This window comes from Saccostrea cucullata, unplaced genomic scaffold, assembly GCF_032062105.1.
Source record: "Saccostrea cucullata isolate Sc308-1 unplaced genomic scaffold, CSIRO_AGI_Scuc_v1 ctg30, whole genome shotgun sequence".
In the NCBI taxonomy this organism is placed as follows: Eukaryota; Metazoa; Mollusca; class Bivalvia; order Ostreida; family Ostreidae; genus Saccostrea; species Saccostrea cuccullata.
In genome coordinates this window covers 220,350-246,596 of record NW_026930705.1, presented here as the reverse complement: position 1 = coordinate 246,596, position 26,247 = coordinate 220,350, and the positions used below count along the sequence as shown (strand labels likewise).

General features: G+C 34.5%; 2 protein-coding genes across 3 annotated transcripts in view; both read left to right on the top strand.

The window, feature by feature from the left end:
* Positions 1 to 1,408: 1,408 nt before the first annotated feature.
* On the top strand, positions 1,409 to 25,853 carry LOC134229721 (uncharacterized). Of its 2 annotated transcripts, none has more exons than XM_062711496.1 (5): positions 1,409 to 1,710; positions 16,858 to 17,130; positions 19,225 to 19,348; positions 22,565 to 22,752; positions 23,598 to 25,853. In XM_062711496.1, the coding sequence occupies exons 2-5, from the start codon at positions 16,916 to 16,918 to the stop codon at positions 23,668 to 23,670; spliced, it is 600 nt and encodes a 199-aa protein (XP_062567480.1). In that variant the 5' UTR covers positions 1,409 to 1,710; positions 16,858 to 16,915; the 3' UTR covers positions 23,671 to 25,853. The 2 variants fall into 2 exon arrangements, with proteins under 2 accessions (XP_062567480.1, XP_062567481.1); XM_062711497.1 differs by lacking the exon at positions 1,409 to 1,710 and adding an exon at positions 1,836 to 1,924.
* LOC134229722 (SUMO-conjugating enzyme UBC9-B) overlaps positions 21,622 to 26,247 on the top strand; it is a 74,007-nt gene continuing 69,381 nt past the window's right edge. Inside the window, exon 1 of the mRNA XM_062711498.1 lies at positions 21,622 to 21,626. The gene's annotated coding sequence lies outside the window, so the exon portion shown is untranslated. The remainder of the gene's footprint in view (positions 21,627 to 26,247) is intronic.

Here is a 26,247-nt window from a genome sequence, read left to right as displayed (position 1 = left end):
ATATTTATGATAAGAATATCTAGGTCTAGTTCATTTTTGAGTTCGATCGAGTCATTTTCAATTTGGATAAAATTATGCCCCTTGGGCTTAGTAAAATTCCAATTATTTAGGGGAGGAAGGCATAAGTGTTTTACAAACAACTCCTGTTATTATATAAATATAGAGGTCCATCAGTAGTATATCGACTTGACAGAAAAACAAGGCATTCTGACCGAGCACAAAGTGTCAAGTTGATATATCCTTGGATTCACCGATTGAAAGGGCTACATATGTTCTATTATTTTAAGATAGACTGACAAAAAAATTTGAAAATAATAAAAACAAACATTAAGTTTTCATACAGAGATTAATTTAAAGTTTTCTTTTTAGTACCATTGTGTTCCTTCTACTAATGTATTACTTCTAAAGAACAGAGCATCATAGTATATTACACTACTTAGAGTTAAATTATCAGTATTTTATTTAACAAAACATCAAATCATATTAACTTTGTAAAGTCAACACAGTTTTAAAGATGAATTTTATTTGTAGAAACATCATGTCAATTTCAATGTGCATTTCAGAAAAATAGCAACGGACTATAATTAAATACTTCATCATGTGATCACGTTTTATCCAATCAAAGAGCTTGGAACAAAAGAGAGAAAAATTATATACAATGATATCACTTATTCAACTGGTGATATCACATATTCGAAATGGTGATATCACATATTCGAAATGGTGATATCACATATTTGGTATTTGGCTTGATGACATTAACTACTGGAGTATTCGAATTCATCTTCATTTTGAATAAATAATATCACTTTGCTACATTAACCATTCGAAAAGGTACTAGTAATATCACCTATTCGAATAAGTGATATTACCCAATCGAATAGGTGATATCACTATTAATGGCAAAAATAACAAAACGATGCCTCATAGAATATACCAGTATATTTAATTTATATTAAAAACTGTGTAAAATCCTTTTTAATCCTTCTTAGTTCATCTGCACCAAAGGGTAAAAGTAAAAAAGCTAATGGTATGTCTAGCGTGTGGTGCCCAGAAAGATTTTAGAATGTGGACCATATCTTAACAACCTTACGAGAAATCTCATATAAAGCCAAAAGTAGAACATGTAGTATCCTTGGGCCAATCGTTTGTTTTTGATTTAAATAATCGTCGATAGACAAAAGTCTTTCAGTAATGGAAAAATATTGAATCTTTCTCTCAAAAGACAAAGCCTTTCTCCTTATGAATCTGAGAGATATTTTTAGGAACAACACCCCATGATTCATTAGACCGATTTCAGGTTTAATTGGTCAGTTTCAAAAACGATGTCCTTTTGCTTCATCCGTCACCCTGAAAATTGATAGGCTTCATATCGACGTTCTGATTATTAATACGAAGTATAAACACAGTGACAGCGGGTCGATACTCTCACTTGTCGCCTGATACCTACACGAGGAGCAATAGGTAGAGCGTACCATAATTATTCTTCTCCCTGGAATGGTACCACACAATTGACACTAGAGAATACAGAAACCACAGAATCCCAAACAAAAGTCTTAACTACTGACAATTCCTACTTAATTTAGAGATTTATCCCAGAGAACAAATCGGGAGCTACGAGCGGTTGAAGCTTTCGCCAACTATTGATTGAGGTGGAGCCTGGTCCGCCGTCCAGATGCTACTGTCCAGTGTCTTTGGGTCCTCCGTAAGGTATGTTATCTGTATTGATTGGACACATTGATACAATGTATCTAGTTCAATATTGATATGATTTGTTTTTGTTCATCTTGCTGTTCATTCGCTGTTCTGGAATTATTGATGCATTCGGCGACACAATCGATGGATAAACGGTTTGAAATGCAGTGAGACGAAAAATATATTATTAAAAAAAAGGAAAAGTGAATTCTTAATTACCAGAAGCCAGGTAGGTGATGCGAGGGTTATTTGAGTTTATACGCATCTAATTCTGGTAATTGATTAATTTTATCTTTATATCTTAAGATCGATGAAAAACTTCTGTCATTCTTGTCTTTGGGTACAGATAAAGCTTGGTTTATCGACGAATATCATGGTCTCATAAAGACACGAACAGTGCAATTAACTCAGTCTCTGCAACCATTAGCCTTTGTAAGATAGGCGTATGTGACAATTAATTAGGTCAAATTCTGGAGATATACCGATAATTGGGTTGAATTTTTATGTGGATATGAAATGGACTTTCTATCGACCACACTTGCAAGGGATTCACGTATCTTTACACTTTAACTTAGTAAGCTATTATTGCTGCAAGAGTTTTCAATCTTTTTAGACATTTCCATAACAAAAAAGGTACTTCTGTAGTTAGTTTGTTAATTTCTAAATCTTTTAAAAATGTATGTTTGTTTTAACATTTTTTTGATTTTATGCGATTTTGTGGATCAATTGCACACAGGTCAGATTTGGCGTTAAAGGTATAAGTAATAAAAGAAACTCTTTTTGGAAACCGAAAATGCATAAAAACTTTCAGATATTCGCTCGTAAAACTTCATTTTGCTGTAGTAAGCACTCTTTCGTACATCAAAGATTGAGAAGAAAAAAAAATAATTTTTAAAAACTTATCAGAAAGGAGTAATTCACCCAAGGATACAAAGATCACGGTTTAGAATAAAATCAGAAAACATATACTTAAAGTAATTTAAAAGAAGGAGGATTTGAAATATATTCTTCAATCAGGTGACACAAAGTCTGTTTTCTTTTAAAACACGGACATATATGGACATTCTGAATCAGAATACGCTGCATGTGTTTTTTAAAGTGATTTGCGATATATCGTAATGTTGCTAAACCTTATGAAATATACAAATCTGTGTAATCAACTAAAACAAACTGCTTGCCTTTAGTGTTTGTCTATTTTTTATGTTGATTAAGAGAAAGTTATTTGAGGGCGTCTGGTACACAGTCATCAATATAGATAGAAATATTGGCTAAGTAAAGAAAACGACCATCACAGCTCACGACATTTGTTCAGATAAAGTCTATCAAATTGTTGACGCTTGGTTTCGCAAATACCATTTTTTGTTCTTCTTGAAAAGCAGGATTAATAGTCAGGGAATACCGGGCTGTTGTGTTATTTCCTATCTGTCTTGTCTAACAACCTCCCAATGATCACATTTGTCATCGGTAAGATCGATATCTGTAAAAGACACGAGGCTAGGAAGACTTTCCAAGGATAGACAGTCCTAGTTCCGTAGTTATCGGGCTTCTGGACCGGAGGACACGATGGAATGGCGACCGGAAGTCCTATCAAGGTCCAGGAAACCCTTGACTGTTTCCGTTTCTAAATTACCTATGAAGTCATACAAAATAGTCATGTTTTGATGCAGGGCTCAGTATATCATTGCATGGCCTCTTAATTAATACTGAGCCCAGAATAATGCTCGGTTCCTAATCTCTCATGTTTGCCTAATTCGTATAATATGGGCTTACATTGTCATTTTCAACTTTGCTCATTGCTTTCTTTTTTTAAGTTTGCCTAAAAAGAAAAAATGCCCCAAAACATATTTTTAACTATGTTGAACCCCTTTTTTGCAAAACTCAGAAGACAAGATGGGAGGAGGCGGGATCATCAAAACAAACAATATACATGTACATAAAATGAGTTTATCCGTGTTATCCAATATCGTTGTTCATCCACGTCCATTCGCGTTATCGTTGTGCAGGCAACTGTTCGATTCTAATCTTAAATATAAATATATATATATTCGAGTGTTGCTGTATTCATTGTTTACATGAGAACAAAGATAAAGCGTTTTGCAGTCTTCGGACTTCCTTGATATTTTTCTGCTTCGGCGTGAATTTTGGTTTTCTTTCTTTCATTGGTTAAAATGTTGTTTAATACAAAAGAGACAACTTAATTACCTGATTCAAATCTCACAATGTTGGAAGGAACGTTTCAGTAATGTGCATGTTTCATTTATCTGGACAAAAAGCATGGGAACACAAGCCATACTCCATATGTGATGACTACTCCCTCTACGCATAACAAGAAGCCCAGGGGCCACAGCGCTCACCTGAGCACATCGGCTAGGAAAATGCACAAATCAGATCAGAATTGAAAAGTTTACTGAGGTGGTGTAGTGGGGTTGGGTGGGGGGCTTGAATTCTAATACTACTTGAGAATGCCTCCATATCAATTCTGCTATTAACTTACTGAGAGAGTTCTTGAGAAGATTTTTTAAAAAGATTTTTCCTATATATTCCTATGTAAAACTTTGATCGGCCATTGTGGCCCCACCATACCCCCGGGGCCATGATTTGAACAAACTTGAATGTACACTATCTGAGGATGATTCAACATGAGTTTCATCTTTCCTGTCCCAATGGTTCTTGAGAAGAAGATTTTTAGAGATATTTTCTATATATTCCTTTGTAAAATTTTGATCGACCATTTTGGCCCCACCCTTGCCCCGGGGGTCATGATTTGAACAAACTTCAATGAACATTACCTGAGGATGACTCAACATGAGTTTCATCTTTCCTGTGTTTATGGATCTTGAGAAGAAGATTTTTTAAAGATTTTTCACATATCTTCCTATGTAAAACTTTGATCGGCCATTGTGGCCCCACCCTACCCCCGGGGTCATGATTTGAACAAATTTGAATGTACACTATTTGAGGATGATTCAACATGAGTTTCATCTTTCCTGTCTCAATGGTTCTTGAGAGGAAGATTTTTAAAGATTTTTCCTATATGTTCCTATGTAAAACTTTGATCGGCCATTGTGGCCCCACCCTACCCCCGGGGGCCATGATTTGAACAAACTTGAGTGTACACTATCTGAGGATGATTCCAAATGAGTTTCATAATTCCTGGGCCAGTGCTTCTTGAGAATAAGATTTTTAAAGACATTTCCTATATATTCCTATGTAAAACTTGATCGGCCATTTTGGCCCCATTCTTGCACTGGGGGTTATGATTTGTACAAACTTGAATCTACACTACCTGAGGATGATTCCACATGAGTTTCATCTTTCCTGGCCCAGTGGTGGCCCAGTGGTTCTTGAGAAGATGTTTTTAAAATGCCATTAATTTTTCACGAATTCATAATTATCTCCCCTTGGAAGAGGATGTGGCCCTTCATTTGTACAAACTTGAATTCCCTTTACCCAAGGATACTTTGTGCTAAGTTTGGTTGAAATTGGTCAAGTGGTTCTTGAGAAGAAGATGAAAATGTGAAAAGTTTACAACGCCAACGACGACAACGACGACAGACAAAGGACAAATTTTGTTCAGAGTAGCTCACTTCAGCCTTCAGCTCAGGTGAGCTAAAAGTAGTGTAACGTAATCCTAAGCTGTCTTCAGCTTGTACACAAGCTTTCGGATAAACGAGGTTTGGCTGTATATAACGAACCTTAAACCTTAGACTTTCTGAATGACATAGTTTTAGGTCATGGATAATATGTGTTCAAAGGAAAGAATGAGTTTTCAGAGAATACACCAAATTTCCCTTTGTGGTAAGAATTCAGAAGTCTGCCGACAATTTATGTCGGTCTGCAAAAGTACAACCTTTGAATGTGCGTTAATTTTCTTGTTGCGGGGGTTGGGTGGTTAAAAATTTCGGGCTGAGAGCCAATATAAGTGTAACAGAAGTATATTTCAAAGATTTCATTTTCCCAAGACAACAAATTAAGTCTCATTTAATTACTAGTACCTTTTCGCATCAGTAATCTCTATTGATACTTAGAATTCAATGAGTGATTATCAAAGCTGTTCAATTCTAGAAGAATGGCGGCTGAAACATATGAAGAACATTGTTACTACTAAATGTACATATATATGACTAATTCTAAATGTCAAACGAATACTAATGGATGAAATTAGAGGATGCCAATGACTAATTGCAGTACTGCCTTGACTTCTTGTAGAAAACGAGTCTATTATCTCACTATTGTATTTATATATATTAAGTTACAATATTGCTTAACTGTGCGGTTTGTTAGAGAGTCTAAGTTTCTTGTGCCCTGCAATTAGTAGTCTTTATTTAATATCGGCTAGTCTGTAGTAAAGGTGATAATTTAGGGTTTATTGTTATGCACTTTTAACGAACATTTGATTGTGGTCCTGTACAAAATATCATATACATGTATACTTAATATCAAGAAGGCACCAGTATTTAAAAATCTCTCAATGGAAAGTTATCTCTCTAATTCATTTTCAGATAAGTGATTTATACGGTGGTTTAGTCATTATGCATGCATTACTTTTACAGGTTGAAAGAGATAATATCAAACATAATAAGGTTCTTTAGTTCTTCAAAATTAATAAAAACAAAATATCTCTGCACTAACAAAACCATTTGCAAATAATTTAAACTAACTTTTATGTGATTTCGGAAGTAAGAATATGCTATTATTTTTTGTCAAGTTCACTGAAATGTGATTTTATCAAAAGTACTAAACTAACCTTTACGTACTGTGTAAGTATTTTACCATTTCTGGAACATTTAGATTTGCCGCATACAAATGAACCCAGTTACACAACTGTAATAATATCGTGAGAAGTATACCACTCGCGAAATAAAATTATTTTTATGGAGCTTAAAAACATTAAGTACAATGATTAACCGTCCAATCACGAATTGTTGTTTCCGCGAATTGATGATTAAAACTATACCCACATAAAATAAGGGATCTACAGTAATTGTATCTGTTTTTGAGAACAAATATAGTCTTCAATAAAATACGTTTATTTAAAAAAAAAAGGGTTTATGCAACCGAACATAATTTATTTCCATAAAACACCATGCTAACATATAACTATCAAAAGGGTTCACAGGTTTAGATGTCGCTAACAAAGGATGTTTGTTGGTGAATGCAATACGTGTCTTTTAATCTAAAGGAGTTGTATTCAAAATGACGCGCATAACGCACAATTAGCACCTAGTTACAATACCAGCTGAAAGCAAAAACATGCAAACATTTCCTTTTTTTTTTAAAGAAGATTTTTTTGGCTTGGCTTTATTGATCGTGAAATACTCTCTGGATTTATGCCAGTGGTTGTATAACGTCCATCTAATACAGATTGTCACAAAAACTTGTCACAATGTCGTGCAATCCGGTATTGCAAGGCTCTTCATATTAAGCAGTACAAGACAATTGCGTGACATACTGTTTTACCGAATTTCTATGTCCATATTAAGATTTAAAAGCATGTTTGTTAAATTGATGTTATGTTTAGAGGCTGATAAATAAATCCCTTTGTATGTCGATGCACGACAATTCATAATCTACATTTGTATTAATGTATTTTTCTTTAATATTCTTTTTAAAAATGAATTTGAAGGCCATTTCCTCATTTACTACTAGTAAGAAGGAATATGAAAGTCATGCAGTCAATTTCCCATGTTAATTTGAGGAAGACACCACCAATATTTGAATGAAATATACTGTACGTGGATACGTTCAGACATTTGGAATATATGTAAGGTATTTCAAGAAAAAAAATATAAGGTAGAATATTATTTTCAATTGTCTGTTTAAAAGTCTCATACTATAATTCTATAAACTTAATTGATATGTTTTTTTTGTATCTGAAATTTATAGGAACTGATTTTTCAGTCTCCATTCATCCTAATAAAATGACACATAATAGGACAGTGATTGCATATAAAGGTGCATCGTCGCAAACCACGGCCAAAATGTACGATCCTCTCCCTGCGGACTCCAGACCGTGGCTTGAGACGATGATAAAGGTGTTACTTGCTAAATATTACAAATTTATAAGCAACCTGTCTTTAATAAATTATGAGATAATACGATACCATAAAATATATAAATTATACCTTTTTCCATATTTTTAAATATTTCTCGGTTAAATCAACCGCAGGACTTTCTTGAAATATTTGTATATATTTTCTTCTTTTTGAATCAATATCAACTATTGCATGTAAAGAAATACCATAAAGGACGTGGAATTACTTTTGCATAATTTTGAATCAATATAGCTGTAGTTAAATGAAAATAGAATTCATGAAAATTGAATTTATTTTAATTCTAGGAATACCCATTATACATAGGGATGATGTTACTGTTAAATTGTTTAAATTTTCAGCATTGACTTAAGAGTATTAGATAATAACAAATCGAACAATTTTCTAGGAATAGGCGTAGTACATATTGTCACTGACAACTTGTTTTCATTTGATTTTGAAGAAAGGATAAATTCGTAAACTTATACAACAATGGTGTATGTTGAGTATACTTATAAACTCGACACCGGTTGCTTAGAAAAATATTTTCTTTGTCAATTATGAATGGGTAGTAAGGGGAAGAGAGGGTAAATTATTCATTGAAAACAAAGTGGTTTCTGTTGAAGATTTACAAAGACCGGGTACTGTAAGTATGTAACTCTAATAAAGCTGTAGTACTGCAGCGGAAGTTTAAACACCCTTATGTGAGAAACATGGAAATCGAAACAGGTCACGTGACATTTAAAGTACACTGCGCATGAATACCAAAAGAGATAGACTCGTTAATATTTGTCTGGTCAATGTTTTAGAAGGCATGTAGTTTCATTTCATCATTTGAAAAATATTGAATAAGGTTATATATTATTTAAGAAAATGGATAAAGAATACCTAGAAATGGATTGGCGTTCTGATTATGTTGTCTGGTTAACTATCAATGCAGTGGTATTCAGATTCATTATTCTTTGCTACAGTAATGAAAATTTGGCAAATTCATTTGTCCTACAGAAGTAAAAAACTGCATGTTGTCATGTATATTTAATGATCTCTCGATTGTAAGTTGATAGAGGCACACTATTAAAGATTGTGAAATCTTTCTCTATCTATATGTCTGCTTCACGCCCATAGAAAATAAGATCATCTGAGAGTTGAATGTCATTTATTTTCCATGTAAAAATATTGCCAAACATGCGACTGAAAATAAATAACAGAGGAACACACAAATTAATAAAATTAGCATCCCCTGTATAAAAAAACCATAATAAGTACAAGTGCAAAATAGAGTACATGAAAATCGGTTTGGTAATGTGACCATAACAAAACAAATTGGGTACCCAACTCAAGCAATGTCCGCGACATCTTGTGCCGTGTTTTACAAAAGACCACGTCTAAGCCTAAAATTTCCACACGCTAGTAGTTCCTCAATCTAATTCTATGAGACTATGTTTTTTATTACTGAATTCTTCTTATTAGCATTAAAATCCAACTAATTCCCCATAAAATAAAATGAATTACAAAAGTAAAGTTTGATTTTAGTCTTAAATTCTTTTGTGAAACATAGCTTTGTGCAGAGTTTGATAGCTAAGCAGAACCTGTGCTTCACCAATATCATTGATGTACATGACATGATGTATCCTTGACAGAACTGCAGCAAGCTTAATATTGATTGATTGATTTATTTATTTATGTTGTTTAACGTCCCTCTCGAGAATTTTTCACTCATATAGAGACGCCTCCACTTGCTATGGTGAACTGCAAATTTTTTCCTTTATTTGGCACTTCCGGTCATAGAGCAGCGAGGGATCTTTTACTTACCATCACCTACTGCGACACGGGACCTCGGTTTAAACGGTCTCATCCGAAGGACCGGTCTTCACGTCCCATAATGGGATTCGAACCCGCCATGTATTAAGGATCGAATTCTTACTTCGCGATTCTAGACCAGACGCTCTAATCACTGCGCCAGGCGGGCGACAGCAAGCGTAATATATGCAAAAAATATTAAATACAATAAATATTTCTAAATAGATCTTAATATATAAAATTTCTAAGTAGATGTATGTAAATGAATTCGATGAATTCTGTTCAGAGAAAGACTGTACATGTTAAATATAATGCGCTGTAATAGTGCATATTATACAAATTTTGTAAAATGAAATACATTGTCCATATATTGTGAAACACCCATTATAAAAATAATATACATTTACCGTATTATCATAAAGGAAATAGTATTTTTTCATTCAAAGCAATGTAAAATAGAAAATTAACAATAATTTTTTTTTTTACTCATTTTGTATTATGCGACGAGTTACTCTTTATTGTAAATTACATGTAAAACACAAAAATTCTAACGTATGGAATCCAAAAGGGTGCCCTGAAATGTCAAAATGTACAATTTTTATGCACTCGTAATCGAAGTTTCGGGGTTATATAGTTTTTGTCCTGTCCGTCTGTCTGTCTGTCTGTTTGTTCGCAAAAACTTTAAGCTTGCCCATAACTTTTGGGTTGATGGGGCTATGGCTTTCATATTCACAGGTGTATTCTTTGTGACAAGACCTTTCTTTGGGTATCACCAAATTTGACCTCTTGACCTTGATCTTGTTTTTCTCGGTAATAAAAGGAATACTACAAAAACATTTTACTGCAAAATAATTCTGGAAATCAACATTTTTTTCAGATTGCTTACTTAGATTTCGTTGTTCCGTTTCAAGTTCTTATTCATTCCGGTTTACCTTTCTAAAACACAGTCAATGCTTCTGTTTCCATCTTTTTCAAATCTATTATTAGTTTGTTTCTAGTGCTTCAAAAAGAAAAAGGTCTGTAGGGCACATGTTGTTAATTGTGACGAGAATGCTCGTTACGGGGCTACATGTGCGTTGCTATTGATTCACTAAAATTGCTTTTGACGATGAAAGGTTTGGAAAGTAGGGATTTTTTGTTTCTTGCAAATTTTCACTTTGTTTGTATCAATACAACTGTTCAGTTTGAAATCCATCTGTTTAAAGCACTCAAACGTCAGACTAATTTTTTTGGTCCCCCGCTTTCACTTAAAGTATGGGACATGAAATCGGGTATTTCCGTCTGTCTGTCCGACTGTCATTCTGTGTAATGCAGCTTAAGGTCAAGAATTTCCTAATATTAAAAAAAGGGATCCTTTTGACTTTTAAGTAAAAGTTGAAAGGTCATGTTTCAGTTGTTCTTTCTCAATATGCAGATCTTTTTCAGTTGTATTGTTTGACAAACGAGATGACTTCAGCTTTCCATCGTCTACTTTTCTTATTTATGTACATGTAGTAATATTCCACTAACACTTGCTTATGATGTTTTTGTACCCAACTTATTCGCTACTCAAGAGTTTGCTCCGAGTACGATCAATTTTTAAAGCGAGGCAGACTACTCACTAATAAGTTGAGGTTACAGAGATTTCAACAGCCTCGTTTAAAGTCGGTGTTTTGTAAATTTTATGATGGTTATAATGACTTTGATAGCAGATATAATCTACCACTGGGTCGTATTTGGGCTTTCCTATTGTTTGGCCTTTGTTTTTATACTGATTTGACTCCGGCTAGTTCCGTCTGGTAGGCTTCTACCTGATTAATATATAGGGCGGGTGTGACTCGTCAACAGGGGATACTCACTCCTCCTTGGAACCTGATCCAACCTCTAGAATTTCCAGGGGTCCATGTTACATGCCGTCCTCATATTTTGTATTGTTTATGGAATTCTTCTTCCTATCCACAATTTCTCTGAATTAGGATGTTTTGTTTGGATTTGATATTATAAAATATAAATACGATTTTGTGTACTTCAGGAATACATGTGCATAGTTTTGTAAGTTTTGCAATCTACGGAGGCTTAGAACTTAAACTATGTATACAGCATCTTTTTAACTCAATCATAAAAACTGGTCAAATCCCAGACTCCTGGAAAAAAGACATTATTGTCCCTATACACAAGGGAAGCAACAAACCACGGAAATCCCCGGACAGTTATAGACCAATAGCCTTACTTCCGTGCCTTCTTAAGATTTTTGAAAAACTGTTATTAGGCAGGATAAAATCTCATGTTCTTTCTGCTATTGAATTTCCAAACACACAACAACAGGGATTCCAGCAGAAGCTCGGCTGTCTCACTGCATCTTTCAACCTCCAAGAAACTATATATCATAATATAGAGCTTGGTAGTCCGGTATACGTTGCTTTCTTGGATACCCAGAAAGCATTTGACACAGTGTGACGACATGGTCTTATGTACAAGCTGCACCGCCTGGGAGTATCTGGTCGGCTTTGGACTCTTATAGACGACTGCCATACGAATACCGCCTGTTCTATTGTGGTAAATAACGCAAATTCGAACTGGTTTCCCGTATCTCAAGGAGTTCGTCAAGGAGGGGTACTCTCTACATTTCTTTATTTGGTTTTCATAAATGATCTACTTCAAGACATTCAAGATAAATGTCCCAATATGGGTATCTACAACATCACAAGTTCGAATCCTGCCCTTGCAGATGACATTTCCTGTCTAGGATTATATCCTGCAGCAATCCAAAACATTCTTTCCACAGCATATGACTATTCTAAAAATTGGAGATTCAAGTTCAACGCTGACAAGTCTAGTGTTCTTCGATTTTCCAAAACATCTACCAACTATGACGAGTCCAAAGTATGGTTTCTTGGTCCAGACCCTGTGTATTTATCTAACACGTACAACCATTTAGGAATTCTTCTTCAATCCAAACTCATCCATACCGAGAAAATTGAAAATGCATGCAGGAAAGGACGACAGGCTTATTTTGCCCTCCAAATACAAGAACACCTTAACCCAGTCACCATATGACGGCTCTACACCAGAATTGTACTCCCTTCGACCTTGTACGGATGTGAACTTTGCTCCAACTTACGTCAAAGGGATCTGCAAACCCTTAGCACTTTTCAACACTTCATATGCAAGCATGCTGTTGGCCTACCAAAAGACACCAGATCTGATATCTGTGAATCCTTACTTGGACTTCTTCCGATTTCGTCTGAAATTGACAAAAGAAAACTGCAATTCTTCGGCCGTTTGTGTGAACTGGATAGCAAAACTCTAACGAAACAGATTTTTCTCCATCGGCTTTTTTCTTACTTACAGTCTCCCGAACTTAAACATTATGGCTTTATCAATGACGTCATGGCTCTTTTGCATAAGTATGACCTCCATCAGTACCTCCTTATATACTTACAAGATGGTTACTTCCCCACAAAATACATGTGGAAAAGATATGTTAAAGCAGCTGTCACCAACGTACATTTGGAATCAAGACGTCAACGGATGTACTCAGATCCGTCCTTTCTTCTCTTCAATACTATAACCGCAGGGAAATCTCCGCAAACTATCTGGGAAATTCCAAGCAACATCCACGAAATAGAAATTTGTAAATTTATTGTCAAGCTATGGACTCTTTCAGACTCTCCTCCAGAACCTTGTCCCCTCTGCGAAGAAAACTTCAGGAACATTTTCGAGCACATCTCTACAACCTGCTTGGGCACAACCGCCATCCGCGAAGCGTGGTGGGACACTCTGATCGAAAACTTTGATATCATATTAAATGCCGAACTTTCCGGTCTCAGTCCACATGACCTATACCTTTTTCTGCTAGGTGCTAGATTAATCTCAAGCACCTTATCTCATTTTGATGGTCCCAGCTTACATATGTTGAATTTTCGTTTCCTAAGGGATACTGCAGCATGGTTTAACAGACAGTTGCGTAGGAGAGCAGAGTGACCTGTCTATACTTACTGTTAGCAACCTAGTTTTTTTTTTTTCCTACCTTGTATATCGTTCTAGTCAGCAACCTTGTTCTTTCCTAATGTAATATAATGTACACATTTATTTTTTTTTTATTTTTTATTTTTTTTTAAATTATATATGATTTGAAATGTTCATATTCATGCAATCTCCTACGGGGGGAAATAAAGATAGAATGAATGAATAAATTACAAAAGTAAAGTTTGATTTTAGTCTTAAATTCTTTTGTGAAACTGCAGCAAGCTTAATATTGATTGATTGATTTATTTATTTATTTATGTTGTTTAACGTCCCTCTCGAGAATTTTTCACTCATATAGAGACGCCTCCACTTGCTGATGGTGAACTGCAAATTTTTTCCTTTATTTGGGACCTACGGTCATAGAGCAGCGAGGGATCTTTTACTTACCATCACCTACTGCGACACGGGACCTCGGTTTAAACGGTCTCATCCGAAGGACCGGTCTTCACGTCCCATAATGGGATTCGAACCCGCCATGTATTTAGGATCGAATTCTTACTTCGCGATTCTAGACCAGACGCTCTAATCACTGCGCCAGGCGGGCGACAGCAAGCGTAATATATACAAAAAATATTAAATACAATAAATATTTCTAAATAGATCTTAATATATAAAATTTCTAAGTAGATGTATGTAAATGAATTCGATGAATTCTGTTCAGAGAAAGACTGTACATGTTAAATATAATGCGCTGTAATAGTGCATATTATACAAATTTTGTAAAATGAAATACATTGTCCATATATTGTGAAACACCCTTTATAAAAATAATTTACATTTACCGTATTATCATAAAGGAAATAGTATTTTTTCATTCAAAGCAATGTAAAATAAAAAAATTAACAATAGAATTTTTTTTACTCATTTTGTATTATGTGACGAGTTACTCTTTATTGTTAATTACATGTAAAACACAAAAATTCTGACGTATGGAATCCAAAACGGTGCACCTGAAATGTCAAAATATACAATTTTTATGCACTCGTAAACGAAGTTTCGGGGGTATATAGTTTTTGTCCTGTCCGTCTGTCTGTCTGTTTGTTCGAAAAAACTTTAAGCTTGCCCATAACTTTTGTGTTGATGGGGCTACGGCTTTCATATTCACAGGTGTATTCTTTGTGACAAGACCTTTCTTTGGGTATCACCAAATTTGACCTCTTGACCTTGATCTTGTTTTTCTCGGTAATAAAAGGAATACTACAAAAACATTTTACTGCAAAATAATTCTGGAAATCAACATTTTTTTCAGATTGCTTACTTAGATTTCGTTGTTCCGTTTCAAGTTCTTATTCATTCCGGTTTACCTTTCTAAAACACAGTCAATGCTTCTGTTTCCATCTTTTTCAAATCTATTATTAGTTTGTTTCTAGTGCTTCAAAAAGAAAAAGGTCTGTAGGGCACATGTTGTTAATTGTGACGAGAATGCTCGTTATGGGGCTACATGTGCGTTGCTATTGATTCACTAAAATTACTTTTGACGATGAAAGGTTTGGAAAGTAGGGATTTTTTGTTTCTTGCAAATTTTCACTTTGTTTGTATCAATACAACTGTTCAGTTTGAAATCCATCTGTTTAAAGCACTCAAACGGCAGACTAATTTTTTTGGTCCCCCGCTTTCACTTAAAGTATGGGACATGAAATCGGGTATTTCCGTCTGTCTGTCCGACTGTCATTCTGTGTAATGCAGCTTAAGGTCAAGAATTTCCTAATATTAAAAAAAGGGATCCTTTTGACTTTTAAGTAAAAGTTGAAAGGTCATGTTTCAGTTGTTCTTTCTCAATATGCAGATCTTTTTCAGTTGTATTGTTTGACAAACGAGATGACTTCAGCTTTCCATCGTCTACTTTTCTTATTTATGTACATGTAGTAATATTCCACTAACACTTGCTTATGATGTTTTTGTACCCAACTTATTCGCTACTCAAGAGTTTGCTCCGAGTACGATCAATTTTTAAAGCGAGGCAGACTACTCACTAATAAGTTGAGGTTACAGAGATTTCAACAGCCTCGTTTAAAGTCGGTGTTTTGTAAATTTTATGATGGTTATAATGACTTTGATAGCAGATATAATCTACCACTGGGTCGTATTTGGGCTTTCCTATTGTTTGGCCTTTGTTTTTATACTGATTTGACTCCGGCTAGTTCCGTCTGGTAGGCTTCTACCTGATTAATATATAGGGCGGGTGTGACTCGTCAACAGGGGATACTCACTCCTCCTTGGAACCTGATCCAACCTCTAGAATTTCCAGGGGTCCATGTTACATGCCGTCCTCATATTTTGTATTGTTTATGGAATTCTTCTTCCTATCCACAATTTCTCTGAATTAGCATGTTTTGTTTGGATTTGATATTATAAAATATAAATACGATTTTGTGTACTTCAGGAATACATGTGCATAGTTTTGTAAGTTTTGCAAGGTTGAACCGTTCTCACATTTGTCAAATATACATTTTGATATATAACAAGAATAATTATGATTCAAGAAACGAGAAAATGTGCACATTTCCATTTTCTTATTTGGGTTTTTCATTCGATTTCTAGTAGCATGGCAGTAAAATTCGATAAAGACTGACTTAACTGTAACGTAATCTTCACCATAGGACTAATGATGCGGAAAATTTCATTCTAGTTCTTAGACGACCGCAAATTCACTCACTGTATTGACTTATTGGAATCGCATTCAAGATTGCAGTTTTCAATATGGTTTTTGAAGTTACAATTGATTGGACCTTTTAATGGAGACGTCAAATTTCGTCTTCCATTCAATAACCATGAAGCCATTTCCTTTAAAGTTTGATGAAGCGCTTTGAATTTTTTCAGTCAGTCGTCTGCTGCCATTATAACTGTTCACTTCAATATCCAGGGCACAGTCCCCAACTTCCAATATATCTGCTATAGTTATATAATCCCAGTCTTCTGATCTATTTCACGACTAGTTGATTTTACACGCCAAGAATCGTTAAACGTATCCACATAAGGGCTTAACCGTTTGATTGCGGTCGAGCGATGCGCATGGTCATGTTGCTGGACGAGATCAATACGACAGGGTAACAGCTACTTACTTGTCCTTGTTGGGGAGTTTCCTTCTTTAAATGACTCCCCCATCAGATCGCCAGATTGGCATGGGTCGATTTTACTCTTTTGTTGATAGAACGAATGTAATCCTACCATTAGTGTTACAGTAATATTTCATTTATTGAATAGCCTTGGCTTTTATATACAGCATCCTTTCTTCTTGCCGATAAACCCTCCTTCAAAGCAAGTTGGTTTTAGAGAAATTGAGATCTGTTAGGTTTTCAATATATTTTCATTTTCATTTCAGAAACTACGAAGGATAGAGAAAAAAATGGATTAGGAGGGTCGAGATAAAACTCGTCACGATGCGCCCCGCTGTATACGCCAGTGTGGTCCGCAATAGGCACAAATCACGCGGGGATCGCGCCCATCGCATGCAGCCCCACGGCTTCTCCATGAGAAGACTTTTAGCCGTGGTTTTTGTAGGTGCTATACTTCTTGCTCCAGGTTTGACCTTGACCGTCCTTGGCCTAGATGACACACAAGATGAAAATGAACGAGTTGCTCAATCTGAAAGAGTGTGAGTTATTTAAGGAATCACTGTCTAGTTAGTATAGTATGCCAGGGCATCAACAATAGTGGGAAACATGGGATAATTTGCATAACGGGCTTCGCCCGTTATGCATAAATTATCCCATGTTTCGCACTATTGTTGATGTTCCTGGCATACTATACTAACTAGACAGTGATTCCTTATACTTCCATTTTATTGTGAAATAAAATTGTAGATTTAGACTTTAAAAATGTAGATTAATAGATTTAAATTACACGAGGATTCCCATCCCAATTTCAATAGTTCTCGCCCACTGACGTCAAACACAACGGCAACCGCACGAGATTTTCATGCTTATCTGGCCTCCATAGCGTCAGACTCAGAGACAGATGCGCACGAGATTTGCATGCATATTAGGCCTCCTTAGCTCCTGACCTATTGACCTGCCTAATTTACATTCCAGTAGAATTATCAAGAAATTAACTCCGCTAACTTTCAAAGAGTTATCACAGAGAGAAAAATTAGAAATGGAAATATTTACTTTACAATTTTGCCCATACAGTGAATATACCATAGTGCGTTAATCAAGAATTAGAAGCAACAAGTATTGGATATATTCTAACATGGATGATATAGTGTTTCCCCTGTTTTAAATAAAACATGAATTCATATTAAAATATCCTTTCAATATAAAGCGGATTTCTGTTCAATAAATAATATGAGGAAATTAAAAAAAGTATAAGTAAAGGAATTTCAAATACGGTAAAAATATCATATTTACCCCATTTACATTTTTTTTTATTTCCTATCAGAATTCTTTCTTATCTTTATGGAAAACATTAAAGCCGGACTAATTTCAGTTGAACATATACAAGATTCTTTTAATGAGTAAGACTCGGCAAAGTAGTTTCGTTGGAGGAAAAAAACGCATAAATTGATTTAACATGACAAAGATAGTACTGCACTGAATCTGAATAGCATTCGGTTAAAAAAGAGCCAAATATAATCACGTGACTTCCGGAGCATCACTGACTCCTGCACTTCAGTCCTAACTAATAATACTTAATTAAGTTGAAGATACATGGACAGAACATTCATAGTACCCGGGTAATTATCACTCGTAAATGCAAAAATATCAGCATTTTTGAAGTTATCTTGCATTAGATTACAATAGTTATTTTTTTAACAAGGACGATAAAAAATACGAAAGGTTTCATGCTGATGATAGCACATTAGAATGTATAAAGATGGAGCGATATTGGTCCTGGTTACAAGCGAGTTTATATTAGGGCTTAGCATCGCCTCCAGATAAACGGGACCATAACAGATATTCCCTCTTACCATATTAAAGAATCTTGTACAAAACGAATACTGGCAGAATCAATGTAAATCTGTATAGTTATATTTAACGGCCGAATTCTCTGACATTTTATCGGATAAATTGAGTTTCACCCCCGCGTTGATATAATTGATTAAGTTAGTTTTACACGACACAGATCTCTCTGGAATACATTTCTTGTATGTTACTTGTACCTAATGTCTTCTTCTCAGGCTTCAGTTAAAGCTCTAATAACAAAACAATAGGCATTTTTAATGAAAATAAAATATCTGCATGTTACCGTTATTTGGCCAAAACACATATACAGTAAAACTTGCTTAATACGAACACGGATATTTCGAATTCATGGATATAGCGAAGTTAACTTGCTCCAATTCCTCATACTCATATACCGAATTACGGATATAGTGAAGTAATTTCATAGGTCCCAGTGACTTCGTTACCGAGTTTTACTGTATTATTCTTTGAAAGAGTGACGTCTAGAAGCAATGTATATGCAGGTTATTTAGGGCCCTGGTAACGCTATCGCAGGACTTATCATATTTTAGTAGTTTGAATTTATTTTTTATGAAAATCAACTACCCTTCATCAATTCCATTAACATTTAACAATTTTAAAAGGGGGATATTCGGTGTGTACCTGGGTTCTTTTATTAACTCCTTAGGGAACTGCTTTGCAGTTCATGGTGTGTATAATACGAACTCGTAAAATAACTTGATAGGTTTTTAGATGAGATTCAGTAACCAATCTTTTAATGAGTATATATGTTTGATTGATTTCAGCCTTTATAAAGTCCTAGGTCCGATCGCCTGTGCCGTGGGTAGTTTTATTCTGGTGGCGGCCGTGTTCTACTATTTCTGTTACGGACTGGCGGACCAGACCCGCCGACAGAGACACTCCTCATCTGTACGTATTGAACTTTAATATAATCTTAATATACGCCAACACTTTATTTATTGCACGAAATTCTAACTACTCGGATATTTTAGGTAGGAAAGATTTGTAAGAATATCATATTTGTAAGCTTTATTCAAGTGGATATTTCTACAATCTTAACCATGGAAACTTAAAGATCTTCTGATCCATTGATCAATGATGACTTTGTCGACATTGATTATTTAAAAGGAAATTAAACTTATCTCTTTAATTAAGTATTGCACTAAAATGCCCATTGAAACTTAACAAGTATTTTGGGGGCTAAAACGTCTACTAAAATTTTCGCCTTGTGTTCATCAAAACTTTTCACTCCCATGGTTATTTGAAGAAATGTTTTCTCCCTGTTTTTAGATAGATTATGTAAAATTGTTTGGTTTTGAAGCAGATCTATGTCATAAATGGCAACAAAGAGAATACTACAACAGGGGTAAGCAACAACAAAAAAAAAATAAAAAAAATAGGAAGGGGTTTATCAGGTAGCATGCAGGGTTTTGGTTATTGAGATATATATGCATGCTAGTGTATATACTTACATGTTTATGTCATTTGGCTTAAGATTGATTAATGGGGCGCATGCTTCTGGGACAGGATAGTATGTTTATAATCTTTGGAACTTTGTCTTGCCGGGTTGACCATGATTTCTGCATCCATATTAATTGACAACATAAAAACAAGCAGTAAAAAAAAATCCTTGTCCCCTACAATTTGATTTTTTAAAATTAAAAGTGTAGTATATGACAATTTTGAACATTATCATTTCGTATATGCCCATGTTTGCAAGGTTTTAATTAAACAATTTTATAGAAATTTTGAAAAGCACACAATTTTGTTCAAATCAATAGCTTTACAATATGTGACTTTTTAAATTTTTACACAATTATTCCACAAGACAAATCAAAGTCCAGGGTCCCGTTTTATAAAAGAATGTACTACCAAGACCAAAATTTTATTTTGTTTAGAAACTTTTAAATTAAATTAGTTTTAATTTAGAAACTGACAGAATTGTGTCATATTTGGATAATTTATTGAAGAAAAACGTATATGACAAACTCAAAAAAAAAAAAAAAAAAAAAAAAAAAAATTCATGATAAACGTGATGAATTCAACTTTTCTATCGTCAACTCCCGTTATGTTATTTATGTAACAATATACCTCTGAAAAAAGGCGATCTAATAACAAAAGAGTTGATGATACAAGGGTATCAACAGTCTCAATTATTTTCGCAAATTCTATGGTCGATACAATCACATTGCTAGCAAGTGCAATTTTTCGTGAAGTCTAGTGTTGACCGACGTTTTTTTTTTTTTAAATACAAACTGTCATGCCATATGATAGTTTTCACACTGATTTTTTTCTTTTTGCTCTATGAAAATGAAGAGCACTTGTCCATTGCGTTCAGTCGACGGAATGTTCACTCCCACCTCATGTTTGTAGAGGTCCGTGGTCCCTCTGCTTCTGACTTGTATTATTCCAATGGACTATTGTGCTTGATCATTGCTCGTCGTCTTCTTATTTCATTAATCTTATATCATCCCATGTGAAGTATTATAAACAGTGTGGTGTAATATATGGTCCGATGTTTTTTCTGTATAATATTACAAATAGACTTTATATGAGTTAATTTCAGCTACGTATATGGTGTCCTAATTTGGTCTTGGTGTATCTTGCATGAATAAAAATATTACATGTGGGGTACAATATTAATATAATTTTCCTATTCCAATTCCAATATCATGGAGAAATATATTGAAATAGCATAGTGGAGTAGCATTAAATTTGGCCAGAATATTATATTATTTCAGTTTATTAAAGTCCCTCTCATCTCACTGATTTGCTTTAGTGCTTTTCCATGTTTTATGAAATTTGATTATCCCTAACAGTCCTTTCAACAATATAATTTTTATCATTATATTTTCCATTGTCTATTTTTTTTTAACTTTCAAAAAATGTAGATATTGGCATATCATCATCGGACATCCCTGTATTAGGATAATTGAATTCTGGCCTTCAGTATGTGTGTATGTCTGTAAGTGCAGCATCAGTCCATGCCTCACACTTTGATGTTCCGACATACCCGATAAAACAAAAAAAAAATATCTTCAAGCTATGAGTTTGCAATTGTATTGTAATTCATTTGACGTCGACTAATAGCCGTTCAATAGAAACTAAAGAACTGTTGAATTCTTATGAGGCTCAAAAGTATTTAAACTAAATCTATATTGGTTATCTTGAGCTTTTGAGAAGGTGACCTCAGTACAATGTATCTATAAGAAGTGTAGTGCATATGAAACCTACCATCTTCGCTAGCCAAGGCTGTCTGATCCGCTACTCTCCTCACAAACCCGACACGTAAGGACAGTGGCGGATCAGAAAATCTTGGTTAGCGAAGATGGTACCCATCGGAACTCCGGCAGATTGTTGGAAGACTTCATATCCAGAAACTATATATGTACATATTATCAATCAATATTCTCAGTCTTTTAGTATCAACTTCCAAGTTCTTCTAAGTACAATACAATGTTTAACAAAATAATTTTGCAAATCATCAATGACAAGGTTTGAGAATTTACAAGGTCCACTTTTATTGGAAAAACAACCTTCTTCATGTAATGATGTAAAAAAAAAAAAGCCTGGACTTAAATTAAAAATTATTTATCGTGGGAAATAGTTGTAACTATCAAAGTGTCAAAACTTGTACGTTTTGATGATTATTGGTTTTGGTAAAAAAAAGGGTGAAAATTTCTAAAAGTTCCTCTGAGTTTTTAAGTACAAATATCAACATCTGACTTACACCATTTCGCGTATGTATATATGTATATATATATTCAATTCTGTTAGTATTTTAATGAGGGGTTAAGAAAGAGAGTTGGACTTGGTAGCACATTTACAGAAACCCGTTTTGTATCTTTGTTTGTAAGGTTTTTTAGGTAGTTTAGAAATCGAGTTTAAGTACGGTAATTCAAATGCAATTTGATTGTTGGGATAAAAATATGTGGGTGATGCTCGTTCATTTTGGCCGCGGTTTGCGACGATGAACTAACATCAGATTTTGAAGAATTTTCTCCTTAGATACTAGATAGGAAGGTATGAATTGGAATACCAATTGCAGAAAACTCCCAGCTCCTCTGCAATACATTTACTTCAGTATAAATGGTCTAAATGATTATCAACAACAAAATTTTGCAGTCAAAATCAAATACAAGTCATCATGGTGTAACGGCCTACTCCAGTGTCAACAGTGATAGGCCGCAGGAGAACCAGGAGCTTCCGCTTAACTCCTCCAGCAAAAGCAGACGACATTCCTCTCATACGTCACTACAACGTCATCACCATCAGGATAAAGAGGCAGGGTCTGGTCAGGAAAAAACTCAAAGGTAGTAGGATAATACGTTTAAAACTTGTAATCACTTTTCCTTTTTGAAAAATATGTCTAAATAGGACGCTTTGAACTTCTTATTGCTAGACTTGCTGAATCGTTATTTGTGATAATGGAAAATAAATTCGAACTTTTTTTTCACACAGATAAGTATATATTTGCAGGTTTATATTGTCATGACAAAAGAGCCTTTATCTTTGCATAAAGGTTGATGAGGTTTAAGAAGTGTGTAGTGGTTTTAATCATAATTTCAGCGAAAAGTTGTAATTATTTTCTTAGAGGCTTTTCCTTTGCATGAAAAGTAGACGTGTTTTTACCTTGATTCAAAAGTCAACTGAGGTTATTTTTTGCCCTCCTTACAATAAGACAAAAGTTATGGTTTCAAAATGCATCTGGTTGTCATGGAAATATGGGATCTTAATCAAGATATTGAATTGAAAATCAAAAAGTTCAATTAAGACAAATCTCTAAATTTCGGAAAGATTGGACACCAACAAAACCCCATTCCTTTTGACTCTTCTGTATATTTTATTCTATTATCAGTGGGGGTTTGTTTTCCCTCTTTTTGTGAAGTATAATACAAAGCAAAAGCAAGTCTTATTTGCTACAGACTTTCTGAATCTGATCAAAAGAAGATTAGTTTTTAATACACGAACAGCAAACTGATACACGTTATCAGTAAACAGCTTAAAGAGAGTTCTGATTTCAGAAGGCATTCATCACATCTAATGAAGTCGAGAAATTGCAGCAGATTAGTTGCAAATCTTGATTTTCATTGTAACCAGAAAATGAAATAAGCATTCCTCCTGGAAAATTATTAAATTTCGTCCTTTTCTTGGCTAGGTCCCCAGAAGAGATGGAAATCAATGTGGCGACAGCCAACGAGGAAGCAATACATTCTCAGTGGGAGCAGTAGGGTATTCCTGATCATTCGCCATGTAGCAATTGTCTGAAAACAAAACAATCAGAAATTCTCACAGGGATATATTTGTATGAAATTGTCACCTTATTCTCAACGGACGCATTTGGAGAAAAAAGACTCTCGTCTGAAGAAGGATGTTTTTTAAATACTTGAGTAGAAAGTCTACCCAGTGGCCTTGGTAAACAAACTGACCTTCGGTTTAACGAAGTCCTCACATATGAACCAAAGAATATTGGCGTTTTTATAGGACGACATTAATATCCACTTTGTAGAAACATATGTGTATATATTTATACATATATTAAATTTCAACAAAATTTTATTAGGTTTCTTGTAACCTTGCACATATCAGTTTTCTAGGATAAAGCCTAATGGTTTGTATGGGTATTCAGTGTCATTGTAAAATCCTTATTGTCCGATGTAAGCATTTATATGTATATATCTGAAACATTGATACATTGTAATTTGGTACAGGCCCATGTGAAAATACTTATCATGTATCAAAACATAAGTCCGCTGAGGCATATATGTTCATTCTAGATATTTACATGTTTTTTTGTTTCAATATTCACTAGTATCCATTGACAATGTTATATTTTAAAAGTATTAATTTTATTTTATATCCATTCTAGTATTTCAATAACTCTATATCTTGTAAAATTATTTTCCTTCTCTGGCTACTCAGACACGTAATATCAGGAAGGGAGCATCAAGTTATTCACTATTAAAAATAATCATTGAAAGGCTTTTTGTCCCCCCCCCTCATTTATTGTAGTGGTGTAGTCAAAAGAAATTACTGTGGTAATTTATGAAGTTGGTTATGAAAAAAGTTTGAACCTATCCCCCCCCCCCCCTGTCCATCGAATGGAGATTTTTGCAAAGTTGTATTTCCGAGTTCGGAGAATTTCCTAGTTATTTTTTCTGTTTCTTTTCGTGCCCAACCCCTCCTTTAAAAAACGATACTACGTGCCTGCTTCTTCATTAATTCTGTTGCATATCGTTTTTAAAATTTCAAAGTAAAAAATGTAACTGAAAACAGTACAACTACAGCGTTCAATACAACATACAAGAATTTATTTCAAATCTTTACCAATATCATTAAAATATCAAGAATTATTCTCATAATCGTAGTTGTAAATTCTGTGTCAGCAGCCTTCTACTTCAATAAGTGAACGAGACAGATATATACAAGTCCCAGAAACCCATCGTTCTGACAAAAAGATACGGGTTAATTGTAATGCCACATGATGACACTTGTAAATGTCAGGGCCTCCTGAGTTTGATGTTTTGCGTTAGCTCTGTACACTGTAATGCATACCGTCTATTACTTTATTGGTGACAAGGGACCAAGAAGCTCAAGGCGCTAAATGGTGTAACAGGAACGGAGGATCTGAGCTGTCTCCGTACTTTTCATTATGTCGAATTTTTCTTTCCTTTTTTTTGAATTAATATAAAATAATATATGTTAGGAAAAGAAGACCAGCTTGCAAAAAAATTCACAGACTTTTAAACCATAAAAATCATTCAAGATGTGCTTCAAGACACGGGATATCCCGCGCCTCCTTTTATCATAGAATTTTTGTACAAGTGTTACAGAAAGAGCTAATTTCGTATTTTTTTCATGTTTCAATATATTTCAAATATTCCAAAAACATACTACAGTATCAAAAATACTTTTGTAAATAGCACAACAGGGTAAACTTTTCACCTGCAGTTGGATTTTCATGCTCAAATCACCAAGCCATGCACAGCCGCACTGTTCTGTTGCGAAGTGGACTGGCTTTCTCCTTCGTGTAGACAAAGGCGAAAACCTTTTCAATTTTCTAAAAAAATATGTTATTATATTGTGCTTGTTAAATTTTTTTTTATTTTAATTCGATTTTATATATGTCACTTACATACGCCGTTTGCAGGCATTTCGACACAGGGTATTATACTCGATCTCTCGAATTTCGAGGGTTATATACTCGATCTCTCGGATTTCGAGTCTCATATACAAAGTTCATTGTACGACAGAACGAACAAATCTGAGCTTCTGGGAATATACATCAAAACAGTCCCTATTGTTGTGGCAGTAGATTTAATTTTGTTTTATTAAGTTTACTTGTTTTCATACTGCCTTTGTATGTCAAAAAACCCAATATTTTATTGTGAATAAAATTAACACATACCTATGATTGTTGTTTTTTTTTTTGGTTAATTTAGACGTATAACTATAAGGTATGGTAAAATCATACTTAAAAGCAAAAGACAAATATTAAAATTTTCTCAGCACTAAACAATTACATAATGGATAATATGAGTAGTATGTTTCAGCTCTCTTACATTAAATTAGAAGTTGGAACAAAGCAGCAAAAAGGCCAGATCAAGTGACAAATGTCTTGCAAATAAAACTGTACTGTCCATGTGAGTAGGTTGGGGTTACTCAAGAGGGATCAAACATTCTCACCGCAGAATCACAATACATTCAAATCATTGCATGCGCGGATCTAGAGGGGGGGGGGGGGGGTCAGGACCCCCCCCTGGAATTTACCAGGTTAAAAAATGTATATACTAAAAAAGAAAAAAGTT